The 12,881-nt window shown below is 39.7% G+C and overlaps 1 protein-coding gene across 3 annotated transcripts in view; it reads left to right on the top strand.

Moving 5' to 3' along the window:
* The window catches only part of GPAM (glycerol-3-phosphate acyltransferase, mitochondrial), a 36,691-nt gene extending 25,036 nt beyond the window's left edge, over positions 1–11,655 (top strand). For 2 of the 3 annotated variants that reach the window (XM_081912051.1, XM_081912052.1), the window contains exons 15-21: positions 778–1,042; positions 1,409–1,551; positions 2,713–2,790; positions 5,442–5,582; positions 6,489–6,678; positions 6,797–6,855; positions 8,689–11,655. In XM_081912051.1, coding sequence (XP_081768177.1) covers positions 778–1,042; positions 1,409–1,551; positions 2,713–2,790; positions 5,442–5,582; positions 6,489–6,678; positions 6,797–6,855; positions 8,689–8,805 — 993 coding nt within the window. In that variant the 3' untranslated portion in view covers positions 8,806–11,655. The remainder of the gene's footprint in view (positions 1–777; positions 1,043–1,408; positions 1,552–2,712; positions 2,791–5,441; positions 5,583–6,488; positions 6,679–6,796; positions 6,856–8,688) is intronic. The other variant, XM_081912050.1, reaches the window with a different exon arrangement.
* The last annotated feature ends 1,226 nt before the right edge of the window (positions 11,656–12,881 follow it).

The raw sequence follows: 12,881 nt of genomic DNA, 5'->3' as shown, positions 1-12,881 counted from the left end.
ATTGAGTCCAGTTCATACATAATGTTGAGCTGAGAACTATTTTGACCTTTTATTTATATTTATGATATGGATTTGATAGTAGAATAGACTAGACTAGCCTAAATTAGCTGAAAAGGGTTTGGAAACATCTCAAAGGGCCTAGACCAGGGCTCACTGATACCTTGTCACTCATAAAGGCTGTCACTTGGGCCTTTGGGCAGATGTGCCAGACTCTAGCCCTCCCTGAAAGAAAGTTGTAGAGTAGGTGTCTCCTTAGAGATTTCTGTAAAATGAGAGTGAGTGTGGTGTTGCCAATTTGTGTACATTTTTCCTGGCACTGAGGAATGCTCTCTACTGCTATTACACAGCAAAAGTGTGTGTGTGTGTGTGTGTGTAAGTGAGTGTGCATGCACAAAATCATTATTGTGTGATCTCCACAATCGGAAGCAGGAGTACACAGCTGACTTCTGATTGTAAGCATAGGATTCTCTGGGGAAGATTGTGTTTCTAACTATGTGTTACACCTGCCCTTCTATGGGAAGCATTTTGTGTGGTGCCACAACCTCCCACTAGCAACTATTTTGTGACTGGATCCCCCAGCACACTCTCAAAATTTGAAATGTGCTCCCAAGTCCATAAAGGTTGGGGACACTCAGTCCTGGAAGGTTGGAGCCAATTAGTAATTAAAACACACGGATTTTGAAAACATGATGTATAGATAATAAAGTTTTCCATATTCTTAAAATGTATTATATAAAAAGATGTACTGTCTTGGATCTTTTGGTTGATTTTCTGCAGGGAATTGATCTTTCCAAGCTGGTAGAAGATTTTTTTTCCATGAAGGAGGAGGTTCTGGCTCGGGATTATGACTTGGGATTTTCCGGGAATTCTGAAGATGTTGTCATGCATGCCATCCATTTGTTGGGGAACTGTATAACTATCACAAACACCAGCCGAAACAATGAGTTCTTCATCACACCCAGCACATCCATTCCTACTGTCTTTGAACTCAACTTCTACAGCAACGGGGTACTGCATGTCTTCTTCAAAGAGGCCATTGTTGGTATGTTCCAAAGCCAAACTAAGAAATTATGAGTTCTGCACTTGATAGAGCAATGCCAACATTTCATATACTGTAGTGATTGCTGCTGCAAGGATTATTGATCTGTCTGTCATTTGAAAGGCAGTGTACTGTCTTCTCAAGGCAGTGAATAATTTTAAAGGTGTGAACAGCATATTTTCTTCCTAGTTTCCTTCCTTCTTCTGCACATTGTCCTGATTTGAAAATCTATTGTATTTTGATCTTACTTTGCAAGAATTGTGTGGTTTTTTTATTGAAAAATTACCATTTTACTAATTGTTTGAAGCCGATTTTGAGTTGATTTGTTTTTAAAGGTAACTTTTTATGTGTTTTTTCTTTTCACTTCAGCTTGTAGTCTCCATGCTATACAGAATAAAAGGCACAGAAATGGCATCAATGGAATCCCACCAAACATGATCAGTCAGGAACAACTGGTCCGAAAAGCTGCCAGCTTGTGTTACTTGCTTTCCAATGAAGGCACTATTGCACTGGTAGGTTTGGGGTGTAGGAGTGTGTGTGTGTGTGAGAGAGAGAGAGAGAGAAACCAAGTGCTTTGCTGCTACTGCCACATATTGTTTATACTGTGTTAAGGTGTTTAACGGCAATTAGAGGTACAGTGGTACCTTGGGTTAAGTACTTAATTCGTTCCGGAGGTCCGTTCTTAACCTGAAACTGTTCTTAACCTGAAGCACCACTTTAGCTAATAGGGCCTCCTGCTGCTGCCGCACCACCGAGGCACAATTTCTGTTCTCACCCTGAAGCAAAGTTTTTAACCTGAAGCACTATTTCTGGGTTAGCGGAGTGTGTAACCTGAAGCATATGTAACCTGAAGCGTATGTAACCCAAGGTACCACTGTATATCTGAATTCTTAAAACTCTTTGAAAACCTGAAAGGAAAAATGAAAGCAGGAAAAATCTAAGGCTCCTGGTAGTAAATGAAGATAGTTTGACAGGTGTTGCACAAGGAGGCAAGCAGAATTATGAAAACAGCTGCATATGGTGGAATATATATGCATTGCTTTTTTTTCTAGAAAGCTGGGGGCTGGTACTCACCATAAAGTGCCACACTTTTTAACAACAACTAAAAGAGGTGCTGGTACTGTGTGCCCTTGAGTACCCCCTACCCTCTGAAAAAAAGCCCTGAGTATATACAGCATGTGAAATGTTAAGCTGAATGCATAGGATGGAAGAAACTGAGAAGTGCAGTATGGAAAAAAATAGGTATTTGATGAACGATATACTTGTTTGAGGGTAAAAAGTGGCAAGGAATGAGGACTTGAGAATAAAGACTGTGTTTGGGTTAGAATGGATATCATATCATAGCAGCATTTTATTGTTGTCGTGGCTTTGATTCCATGAAACAGGAAAATACCAGAGAAAATAGAAAAGCAAGACAGTCCTTGTAAAAATATCCACAACTCCTTCCCCCCCGGCCCCCTCACCTCTTAATTATTTGGGGTACTGGGAGAGCTTGGGGTAAAAGAGGAAGAGAGAACTCTTCTAGAAATAGAAGGGTCACCCAGGAGCAAGTCCTGTTTTCCACAGGCAAGCAAGTGACGATTTGGAACAGGCCAGTTAATGCCAGGGGCAGGGAGGGGGAAGATAGGATGGGTGAGCTTCTGTGAATGATTAACCTGACTTGTTCTCCTTAGCCCTGCCAGCTGTTATGCCAAGTGTGTCATGAAGCAATTGAACAGTTCATACAGTATGGCATTCTTTTGGTAGCGGAGGTAAGTTGCTGATGGTTCACTTTATTCTAATAGTTAATAACTTGCCTCTTGTCTCTGAGGACTGATAACACAGAAGGAGTCCGCCTAGTGTTCCTGGACACCTAATTTTAGCATCCTAAGCAGCTTGCTGGACCAAGGCCACAGTTAAACAGATCCTAATTTCGCATCTTCCTGAGTATTTATTGATTTTTCAACTTGGAATACAAAAAGGGGGAAGGTTTTGCACACCCATGTATGCACAGAGTGCTTTTTAACTTAAATTTATTTTTAGTTCAGGTCCCAGGCAGCCATTAATGGAATCTAATGGTGGAAGTCAAGTGAATTTTCCAATCCTTCAGTGGGATGGGTGAATCTTCAGTTTCAGATCTTAATCAGAGGGGGACGGGAAATAAGCTTTTTAACCAATATAATACAGTACAAACTGTAACATCATCATCATCATGATCATCATTTATTACAATTTATATCCCACCTCCCTCCATCTCAATGTAGAACTCTTTTGGGGAAGTAGTTCTATAAAAGTACTAGTAATGGTTCTCACTATTTTTTAAAAGCAAATGTCAGAATCATTAATCCTAATATTAGAATATGTTCTTCTCAACCTTGACATATGTCAGCAATGAAATTAGGCTGCAGCTCCCTGAGAGTAAGCCTCATTGTATGTAATGGGACCTCTTTCTGAGCAGATATGCATAGGATCACATTGTTAGTGTGTCGTCGTCGTCCCCCCCCCCCCGAGAAAATTGTTAAATGTGTCTTGTTACCTTTCGGTTTGGGTCAGAATCCTATCAAATCATTTGCCTGATTTGCTTCATTTAAGTTTCACACTGATTCTTTTCCTCTTATTGTGTGGCATTGCCTTATTATAGAATATTCTTATTTTTTCATTATGGTAGCTTTGTTAATTTTCATTGCAAATGTTGTCATCAATGTCTTGTAATCTAACATTTGGCCCTCTAGAAGGCACTGTTCCCTTTGGTATTGGTTCATAGTTTTCCCCTTTCTGTTTTACTATCTACGTTTGTATGTCTGTATCTGTGTGTGTGTGTGAAATCTTGAGAAAAATGGGGGAAGTGTTATAATAAATTTTGTTCTGTTATTTGTTATGATTAGTGGGGAAAATAATATTCTCTTTTGTTGTGATTAGTGAACTTGTTATGATATATTTACTTTTGGACTTTTAAAAGTGCTATAAGATCATTGAGGTCTTCTATGTCTGCTGTTTCTAACACCAAACAATGTACCTTAATGTGATACAGTATATCTTAAAACTTACCAAATATAGCATATTTGGCTGACTAGATTTGGAAGAGGTGATTATTGCATTTTGCTCCATTAAAAAAGAGTCTGATTTTAATCATAATAATCCAGTATTGTATGAATGGAACAGACTTACAATTGCACAACAGAATTATACCTTCCCGGTGTCTTGACTTCTCAAATATGAGGGCAACTTGTTCATTTTATAAATGTGTTCAATTGTTTTTCCTTTTCTTTAATAAATCAGACAGATGAAGGGGGAAAAGGGGGTTATACTTTCCTTTGCCTCATGTACACTCCTAAAATCTGCTCCAGAGAGTACCTCCAATCCTCTGCAGTGAATTCTGAGAGTGTGCAAGAGAGGGGAAGATTAAATCCTATGGTGCAAGCTGAGCTCTGTTCCACTGGCATACAGAAAGTACAGTGGTGCCTCGGTTTTCGAGTGTCTCAGAAGCCAAACGTTTCTGTTTTCGAACACCGAAAACGCAGAAGTAATTGTTTCAGTTTTCAAACACTTTTCGAATGTCGAACAGTCTTCTGGAATAGATTACGTTCGACAACTGAGGTACCACTGTATTGAATACAACTCATGCTTGCATGTGTTTCTGTTATGTGGGAATGGCCATTTCATTGTGATAGACTTTTATTTATTTTGCCCAATGTAAACAATAGAAAATGAGCTCAGAGATCAACTTACTGGTAGATTCATTTAGGTGTTGTTTTTTGTGTATGTGCTACAAGTCTGAACATACATTCATGAAAATGACAATTTATATCAGGTTTTGGGGCTCATGCATTCTATATATTTGTGGTACTGTTCCTCTTTACTAAATGATTAATATTCTGCAATAAAGGTCCATCAAAGGCAGCTAAATTTAGCAAACTAGAAAAACCAAATAAGCGGTTTAGCTAAAACCAGTAGAAGCAGCAAGAGGAGAGATATCTCTTCTACACTCTGAGGGCTCCTAAATGCCATTGAAACAGCACTCCCTTTGCTTGTTGCAAGGAAACGAGAATGCTTCCTCCCCCAGGCAATATTATGAACATCATTGCTCATAGTATTTTAGTCCTTACTCAGTGGTTAAATTCTCCAGAGTTCCTCTGGGTCTGATACAGAGGTCTCTGGGAGCTGCAATATTCAAAGTTGTGTGGACTTGTTTTTGTGAAAACTATTGTTAAGGGAATTAATCTGAAGACTGTCGCCTTGGGCATCTTTTTTGGAAATTGAGATCGCTTTATAGGGGAAATAAAGGCTTGTCTTCCCTTTGCTCCTTTGCCACTGTATGGGCTCTAAAAATCCACAGAGTAGCTGCTCCAGGGCCACCAAAGCGAAAAAATGCAGTAGTTTTAGTGGGTGCCTGATGCTTACTGCTTTGCGTTCCTCTATTAAGCAGGATGAGCAGGAGGATATTAGTCCTAGCCTTGCAGAGCAGCACTGGGAAAAGAAACTCCCAGAGCCATTATCTTGGAGGAGTGACGGGGAGGATGAAGACAGTGACTTTGGCGAAGAACAACGAGATTGCTACTTGAAGGTACTGCATAGGCCGTAAGAGCACATACTGTTCTGAAGTGCTTCATATGCATAGCTGCGCTGCACAGAATGAATGAGGGAGTTTGAAACTCAGGCTTTGAAAAGGACCTAGCGGATTTATTATGCCATCTGTTTCTGTGGTCTACAGCCCGTCATTGGGTTGTTCTGGAGCCGCATTGAGCTTTTGGGCCTCTTGGAATTTTTCCTACTTTGGGTTCCTCTAACCATCCCTCCGTCTTGTTTCTCAGTGCTTTATTGTTGTTACATAGCCATCATAATTAAGCACCTCAGTTCACTAATATGTATATAGATCAGGCATCCCCAAACTCAGCCCTCCAGATGTTTTGGGACTACAATTCTCCCATCATCCCTGACTACTGGTCCTATTAGCTAGGGATGATGGGAGTTGTAGTCCCAAAACATCTGGAGGGCCGAGTTTGGGGATGCCTGATATAGATAATGTGCAACCCTTGCTATATTGGTTATGGAATGGGAAATAGATCCATTACAGCTTTGCTGCAATATTGCATAATGCTTCAGTTCTAATGTTTTCAGAAATGGGCAGAGCAGTCCAAACCTATGACCTGCCCTGCTGTGGAGGGGGTTTGGATGAACTGAAGGTGTCCCTCCTCCCAGCTCTATTGGCAAGGAAGCCCCACCTACAAGAGATGCCCCAGTCAGGCAGAAGCTACCACTGGAAAACCCTGAAACAGAGCAGGGCTGGCAAAGACCTGCTGGCTCTTGAGCAGGCTCTGCTGTTATCGCAGGCCTCATCCAGGCCTCTTGGCTGCAGCAAAAAGCCGTTGCTTCTCTTGCCACCTCCTGCCTGGGCTGGTGCGAGAGACGGGACTGGATGTTGGTAGCTTGAGTGACATTTATTTTTCCTTTCCTTTCTTACCTTGCACAGGTGAGCCAGTCTCAGGAGCACCAGCAGTATATTACCTTCCTTCAGAAGCTACTGGGGCCGTTACTGGAGGCGTACAGTTCTGCTGCCATCTTCATACATAACTTCAGCGGTCCTGTCAGGGAATCGGAATATCTTCAAAAATTACACAGATACTTAATAACACGAACAGAAAAGAATGTCGCAGTATATGGTATGTCAAACAGCTGCTTTCTGTGGAGCAGCCTTCCCTGTCTTTCAATATATTCTTATCAAAGTTTCCTGTATTCAGCCTGATATGTGTTTATCTGCCTGCCTTTCCATGTTTACAGCTGAGAGTGCCACCTATTGCCTTGCAAAAAACGCAGTGAAAGTCTTTAAGGACATGGGGGTAAGTGTTACGTTAGCTTCAGGCGCCTTACAGCGCAACTAAACTTACGTATTCCTGTTAATGAGACTTCCTTCAATATGTGTATTGAGGGTTATATTCTTAGTCCTTAAAAATGGATAATGTGATGTGATATTGTAATTTAACATTTATTTAGGCTAAAGGGCTGCACGAAGGCTCAAGAGATTAGCTCATTATATCCAAATTGTATTATCCCAATGTTCCCTGTGGTATAAGCAAGGTGCATGATGTTAAACATAACTGAACATGAAGAGTTCTACTAACTTCCTTGCTTGAGGAAAGTCTGTGCCCTATGCAAAAGGGTATGTGTAAAAAGAGAACCCCTATAATATTTTATTTTTTCATTAAATATTTTATTTTTTAAATATCTACAACTGAGTCCTACAACAATCAAACTACACATCTCTACAGATGTGCACACCCCCATTGTACACCTTTCAAACATTGAATTTCTTCTTCCTTTACCACATCAATCATACTTTTGAAGTGCTACCCTTTTACTCATTTAGAAAAATGCTGCTATGGACCTATTTGAAAATGAAAGTTTGACCTTCACAGCCTCTTCCTGCATTTCCCACTTGTTGCTAGTACCCAAATACCATAACATCCTCCAGTGATATTCTGTCTAGATGACGGTTGATAGCCACTGTCTCTGCCTCAGGAAGAGTACCCTTGCCTGCTACACACCTTGCTACATTAATATAAAAACTGAGCAGCTACTTTCTAATATCATCAGCACAAGAGTAAAGTATCTCATTTGAGGATACAATTATTGCAGTCCTGCATAAATACATCCCCTGCAATCCTCTCTCCAACCCACAAAAAGGATGTGTGGGTTGTGGTGGGGAGATGGCGAGAATGTGTCATGTTATAGGTTGGTGTCCATATGTGTCCCAGGTCAGTGTGACATGCATTGTTAGAGGCATGTGCCAGCCTGCTACCCACCTGCGAAGGGGTTCTGAGAAGGATGTGAATCAGTCCTGAAAATCTTAATGACTGGGCCACTCTGGACTTAAGAAAACACGCAGACATGTTCTGAGTTCCTTTGGACGCTGTTGGTTTTCAACGTGGTTGAGTAGACTAGTGTGCTGTTCTGGAGTCTCTAATACTTAGAACGCTCCAACAAAAAGCAGTTTTGGTGCCACATTTTGTTCCAGACAAATCACATAAATCACAGTCATAGGCCTTGTCCTTGTCCTTTTTCTCTCCCCATATGGACACTCAGCATATTCCTTCTTTCAATGATGTTAACCTATCTACCCATTCTATAAATTCAAGTTTGTAGTATTGGTATTTATGGCAGGGGTGCAGCCAGCATTACCGGTGGTCAGTGTTGATGGGCTCTGCAGTCAGTTAACAGTTGGAAGGTGAACAGTTTTCCACCCTGCCATAAATATCCAATACTCCACAACTTTTGATGTTGAATTACTCATGTCTAAGAGCATGACTAACAGAGCTTGCATACAGTACTAGTTTTAAAGATGTGTTGAAGATGGGCTAGATTCAGACGAAGCTCATTCACACATTTTCATTGTGGGTGCTTTTTCATTTGCAAGAATCAGTTGCAAGGGCTGTTACAAATGGTGAGGTATGTTTATAGCCTTGCAGATCAGGAAAGTTGTTGCAGCTGATATCTGCCAGTTGTTACACTGTTATTGCAGCAGTGGATTACTTTTCTGAATGGGAAAAGCAGCCCAAGATAACACGGCTGTAGGAGGAACAATTTTGCTGAACAGCTTTGGTGTGAACTTTGCAAATATGTGGCGCTGCTGGAAGGTGTTAGTGATGAAACACACTTTTACATTTCCCTTTTAGGTATTTAAGGAGACAAAGCAGAAGAGAGATTCTATTTTGGAGTTGAGCAGCACTTTTCTACCTCATTGTAATCGGCAAAAACTACTAGAATTCATTCTGGGATTTGTTGTACTGTAGAACGTTTCGGGTTGACTTTGTCTGCCAGCAAGAAGCTGGTAGACTTGGAGAATGTGACACAAAGCTTCGGGGCTTTTGCTGCTTCCATAATGTGTATAGTGCCATTTGTGGGTAAGGCTTTCTCTGACCCAAACCACTGGAAGACAAGTGCCTTCATACATATGCATGTCTTGAAATACAAGATTTGGTAACCAAGTCAAACACAACATCTTGGATGCAAGAGAAGAGCCATTAATGGGAAAAACACGCAAACACACACACAGACACACACTAGTTTTTACATGTGTCCAGTGTTACATTTGTTTCAAGACTAATGACTGTGACAAATGCACAAACATATATACCAGCAATCTGTCATTTTAATACATCAGTTCTGAATGTCATTTAAACTCCATGTAATGTGGGAACTTTGCAAAAGCCTTGTCAACAAGACCTACCCATTGGTCTCATTATTTCAAACTGTGAGAATTTTAGGAGAATTGAATGCAGGTTGTCTTTTCCTGTTGGTGGGGGGGGGGGAGGTGTTTGATGTGTGTTGTTGATTACTATGGCAACACACTAAATAAAATAAGACTAACTGCCAGTATCTTATTAAGGATCAGTTGAATAACTACCAATGACACAGTGGCAGAATGAACAAGTATTATTAAGATATATTAATAGAGAAGTTACACGTTAGAATATTAAATATCTGAATCACTAGCATTTTGCACCCAAATTGCAAAAACACTTGACTTTAACTTTGAACCAGAAGGTTTGCGTCATTTCGCTACTTGCTAGCATATTGATCTCTAAAATCATTATAGCCTAAGCTCTCTAAATTTCAAAAATAGCACTAAAGTTGTTTCATAAGTTAACTAGCTCATTCCAGTCTTGACTAATTTTGAGTGGGAGAATGAATCTAGAACATAAGAATCTTGCAAGCATAGGCTATTCAAGCAGATGCATAACATGGGCATGGAGGTCTAAGTTATGATAGATTAATATTGCAATCCTCTTGGGTAATAGTACAGAAAGCAATGATGTTTCACAGAGTGGATTATCACCAAATTTACTCCTTTGATAAGCAATAAGCATGGCATTTTTATTAAGAGAAATTGAGTATCTCCCCCATTTCTCCTTGTATTACTAACAACACAACAATCCTTTCCTTTTCTCCTTTTCTGTTTAAAGTTGGGAGCTTGATCATGAAAATACCTTTTAGCTGCCAGCTTTTTTTTAAAAAAAATTAAAGCATGCCGAAGTGATAACAGCACTGCACATTAACTCCAGCACAGAACTTCTGTGCTGTTTTAGACTGCGTGTTTACTCCATGTTTGTTAAAAGTAATATTTTCTATAACTCTGTTTATGGATTAAAACAATCAATGGATCACAATGTTTTTGTCAGTATTCCCATGCAATTTCCTGTGAGAGGAACTGCTATGCATGTTTCCCAACACTAAATAGGTGCTTTGAATTTTTTTAAAGATGAATTTCTGAACCAAAGTTGCATCATATCAGTGACAGCAGCAGGCAGCAAGTGTGAATAAAGTAGTTTGTTCTTTTACCATTTCCAGTAGAATAGCAGCTGAAATGAAATCCATTTGTTCTAATAAAGCCAACTAGCTACTTAGAGCAATTACATCTCATCCTTGCTAATGTGCACTATTTGTTTAAAACTGAATGTATTCTCCGAGTAGCAATTTTTACAGATTGTTGATGGCTTCCATTTTAAGGTCAGATAAGTAGGTGCTTGTAAATAAATAACTTTCCTTTGTTTTACCATGCTTCAGTGAACATTTTGGTGTATGCTAGAATGAAGATTATGTATTTAAATAAATACAACCAAGCAATATATTGCAGATGATGCTTGGCTAATTTTAACGAGAATGTTCTGCCTAATTTTAAAGCAATGAGGGGCTGGGAATTAGTTTGAACACTAGAAAGTAAAATAGCTTGTTGTCACTAATGATAATAACTTACTACATTATTAAAATGTTTCTGGGGTACAGCAGTGTGCATTTGAGTTGTGTTGGTATGTGCAGTACATTGTAATTGCTGGATGTGAGAGGGTGTTTTTCAGCGTAGGCTTCATCAGCAGAGAGACTTTGCATGTGCAGAAATGTCAAGCTGTGAATATTATGCTGGGAGGGGGACGTGGCTATGCACCTACTTGCATGTGGGCTGGTTTTGCTTTTCCGCAAAGGTAAAGCACAAAGCTCTTTTACAATAATGCTACTAAATAAAATTCTGCCTTTCTGGGGTTTAATCCTACAATCTTTCTTGCTGATAGGTATAAGGCAAGGTTATTACTTATGTTTTTAAAAGTAAGATAATCTGATTCTGGATCTATAATAAAGCTAGTTACATTTCATCGCAAGTACAATTGCAACTTGTACTTAGGGGAGTGTAGCTGGACAAGTTAGTATAAAGACCAACATTCCAACTTACATCACTGGACTCTTGCTTGTTGGCTAATATGTAGAATTTGTTCTCCCTAGGGAAAGGGTAACCTTTTATAATCCCATATGAATGATTTCTTAAGGATATACAGCTTTCCTGCCACAGTAACTATTGCATTCTAATGCTTTACATTCTGAAGTGCAACACTTTCATTTTTTTTAATCTATTGCCTTGCCTGTACAGATTTTTTTTTTAAAAAAAGTATTTGCATGACATTATCAGCCATAGAAGTCTTGAGGAGAAGAGTAAAATACTGTAGCTGCTCTATAATTTTGCTTTGTGAAGCCAGGCACTGTCTTGAAGAATGTTAACACATTTCTTTTTCTCTTTAACATTTCCTTCTGTACCTCTTGTAAGAAGCACAGAGCTGCAAAGTAATTTTATTTTAATAAACAGTTTGAAATTGTGTTGTTGTGATATCACTTAAGAAATTATAAAGAGCACTCCTTGTTCAATCTCTGAAGGTTCTCTCTAAAGCATAGGTTTGCATATTCTCACACCAGTTGTGTCTATTAGGGGGGGGAAATCAGTCCCTGTTCAGTGGCTTGTAGACCCCACTCATTGCTACTCTGCTGCAAGGAAGAATTAACTTAATCCATACTCATCTAAACACACTATTTTCTTTACTTCAACATAGGACAGTTGTATTTTTCCAACAATGAAAGCTTGATCTGATTTGTCGTGTAGGAACTAAAATCCTACATACTTGAGGGTAGCTTAAGGTTGCAGCTCATAACAGGGCTTTTGTAAGAAACCCGATGCTTCACAATGAGGTGCTGGTTTCAGCTCATCGCATGAGAAAAAGTTCTTAAAAGGGGGAAATCTGTCACCTGTGCACAGGGCTTTGCAAATGCTGCACAACAGCTGATAATTGATGTCTGCAAATCCCTTTTGGCCTTGCCATGCCTTTACCTGATGTCAGGAGGAGGGAAGGTGGGTGTGGCTTGGCCAGAACGGCCTTGCGGGTCAAATGGGGACACTTGGTGGGAATAATTAGGCCCATGGGCTAGAGAGAAATTGGTCATGAATGACTCGTGATTTTCTTATTCTTTATCAACTGGTTTTGCTTTGGAAGTCTTTGGCTACGCCTGCGCCCATCCACTATCCATCACAATAATTCTGGAATGAAAGCTTGGGTACAGAATGAAGATTCTATTATTGCCAATGGCTTACGTAACCCCTCCCTCTTTTAATTGACAGTGAGCACACATTCTCTTCTATGTCAACAGCTTGCACTTTCTAAATCTGCTTGCCTGCAAGATGTCAGATGAAGCAACTTCTAATCTTTCAATCTTTGTGTAATTCAGTTTTGTTCTCAGTGATATTTTATTAAACGGGTTTGAGATCAGTCAGAAGAAGGTGCCGTTCTTGGGTACCGTTGTTGGTATGATGCTTATTCTGGGAAGTGTGACGAATGGTATGATACTGAGCCTTCTATCAAAGACCGCAGTGATGTGAATATAGTGGCCGTCATGTAGAATGCTGTTGGAATTTGCATAGATTTAAAGCACTTATTAAAAGCATTATTATCAGGCAGAATTTAAAAACATTCCTGTTTACGAAGCAATTCAGGGCTAGAAGACATCCTCCCTGGCAACCCTGAAATCACTGATTGAGAGACTGTTTTTAGCT

This window comes from Podarcis melisellensis (assembly GCF_964234715.1).
Source record: "Podarcis melisellensis genome assembly, chromosome: 5".
Taxonomy (NCBI): domain Eukaryota; kingdom Metazoa; phylum Chordata; class Lepidosauria; order Squamata; family Lacertidae; genus Podarcis; species Podarcis melisellensis.
The sequence above is the reverse complement of the archived record's forward strand: the minus strand, read 5'-3'. Positions and strand labels throughout refer to the sequence as shown.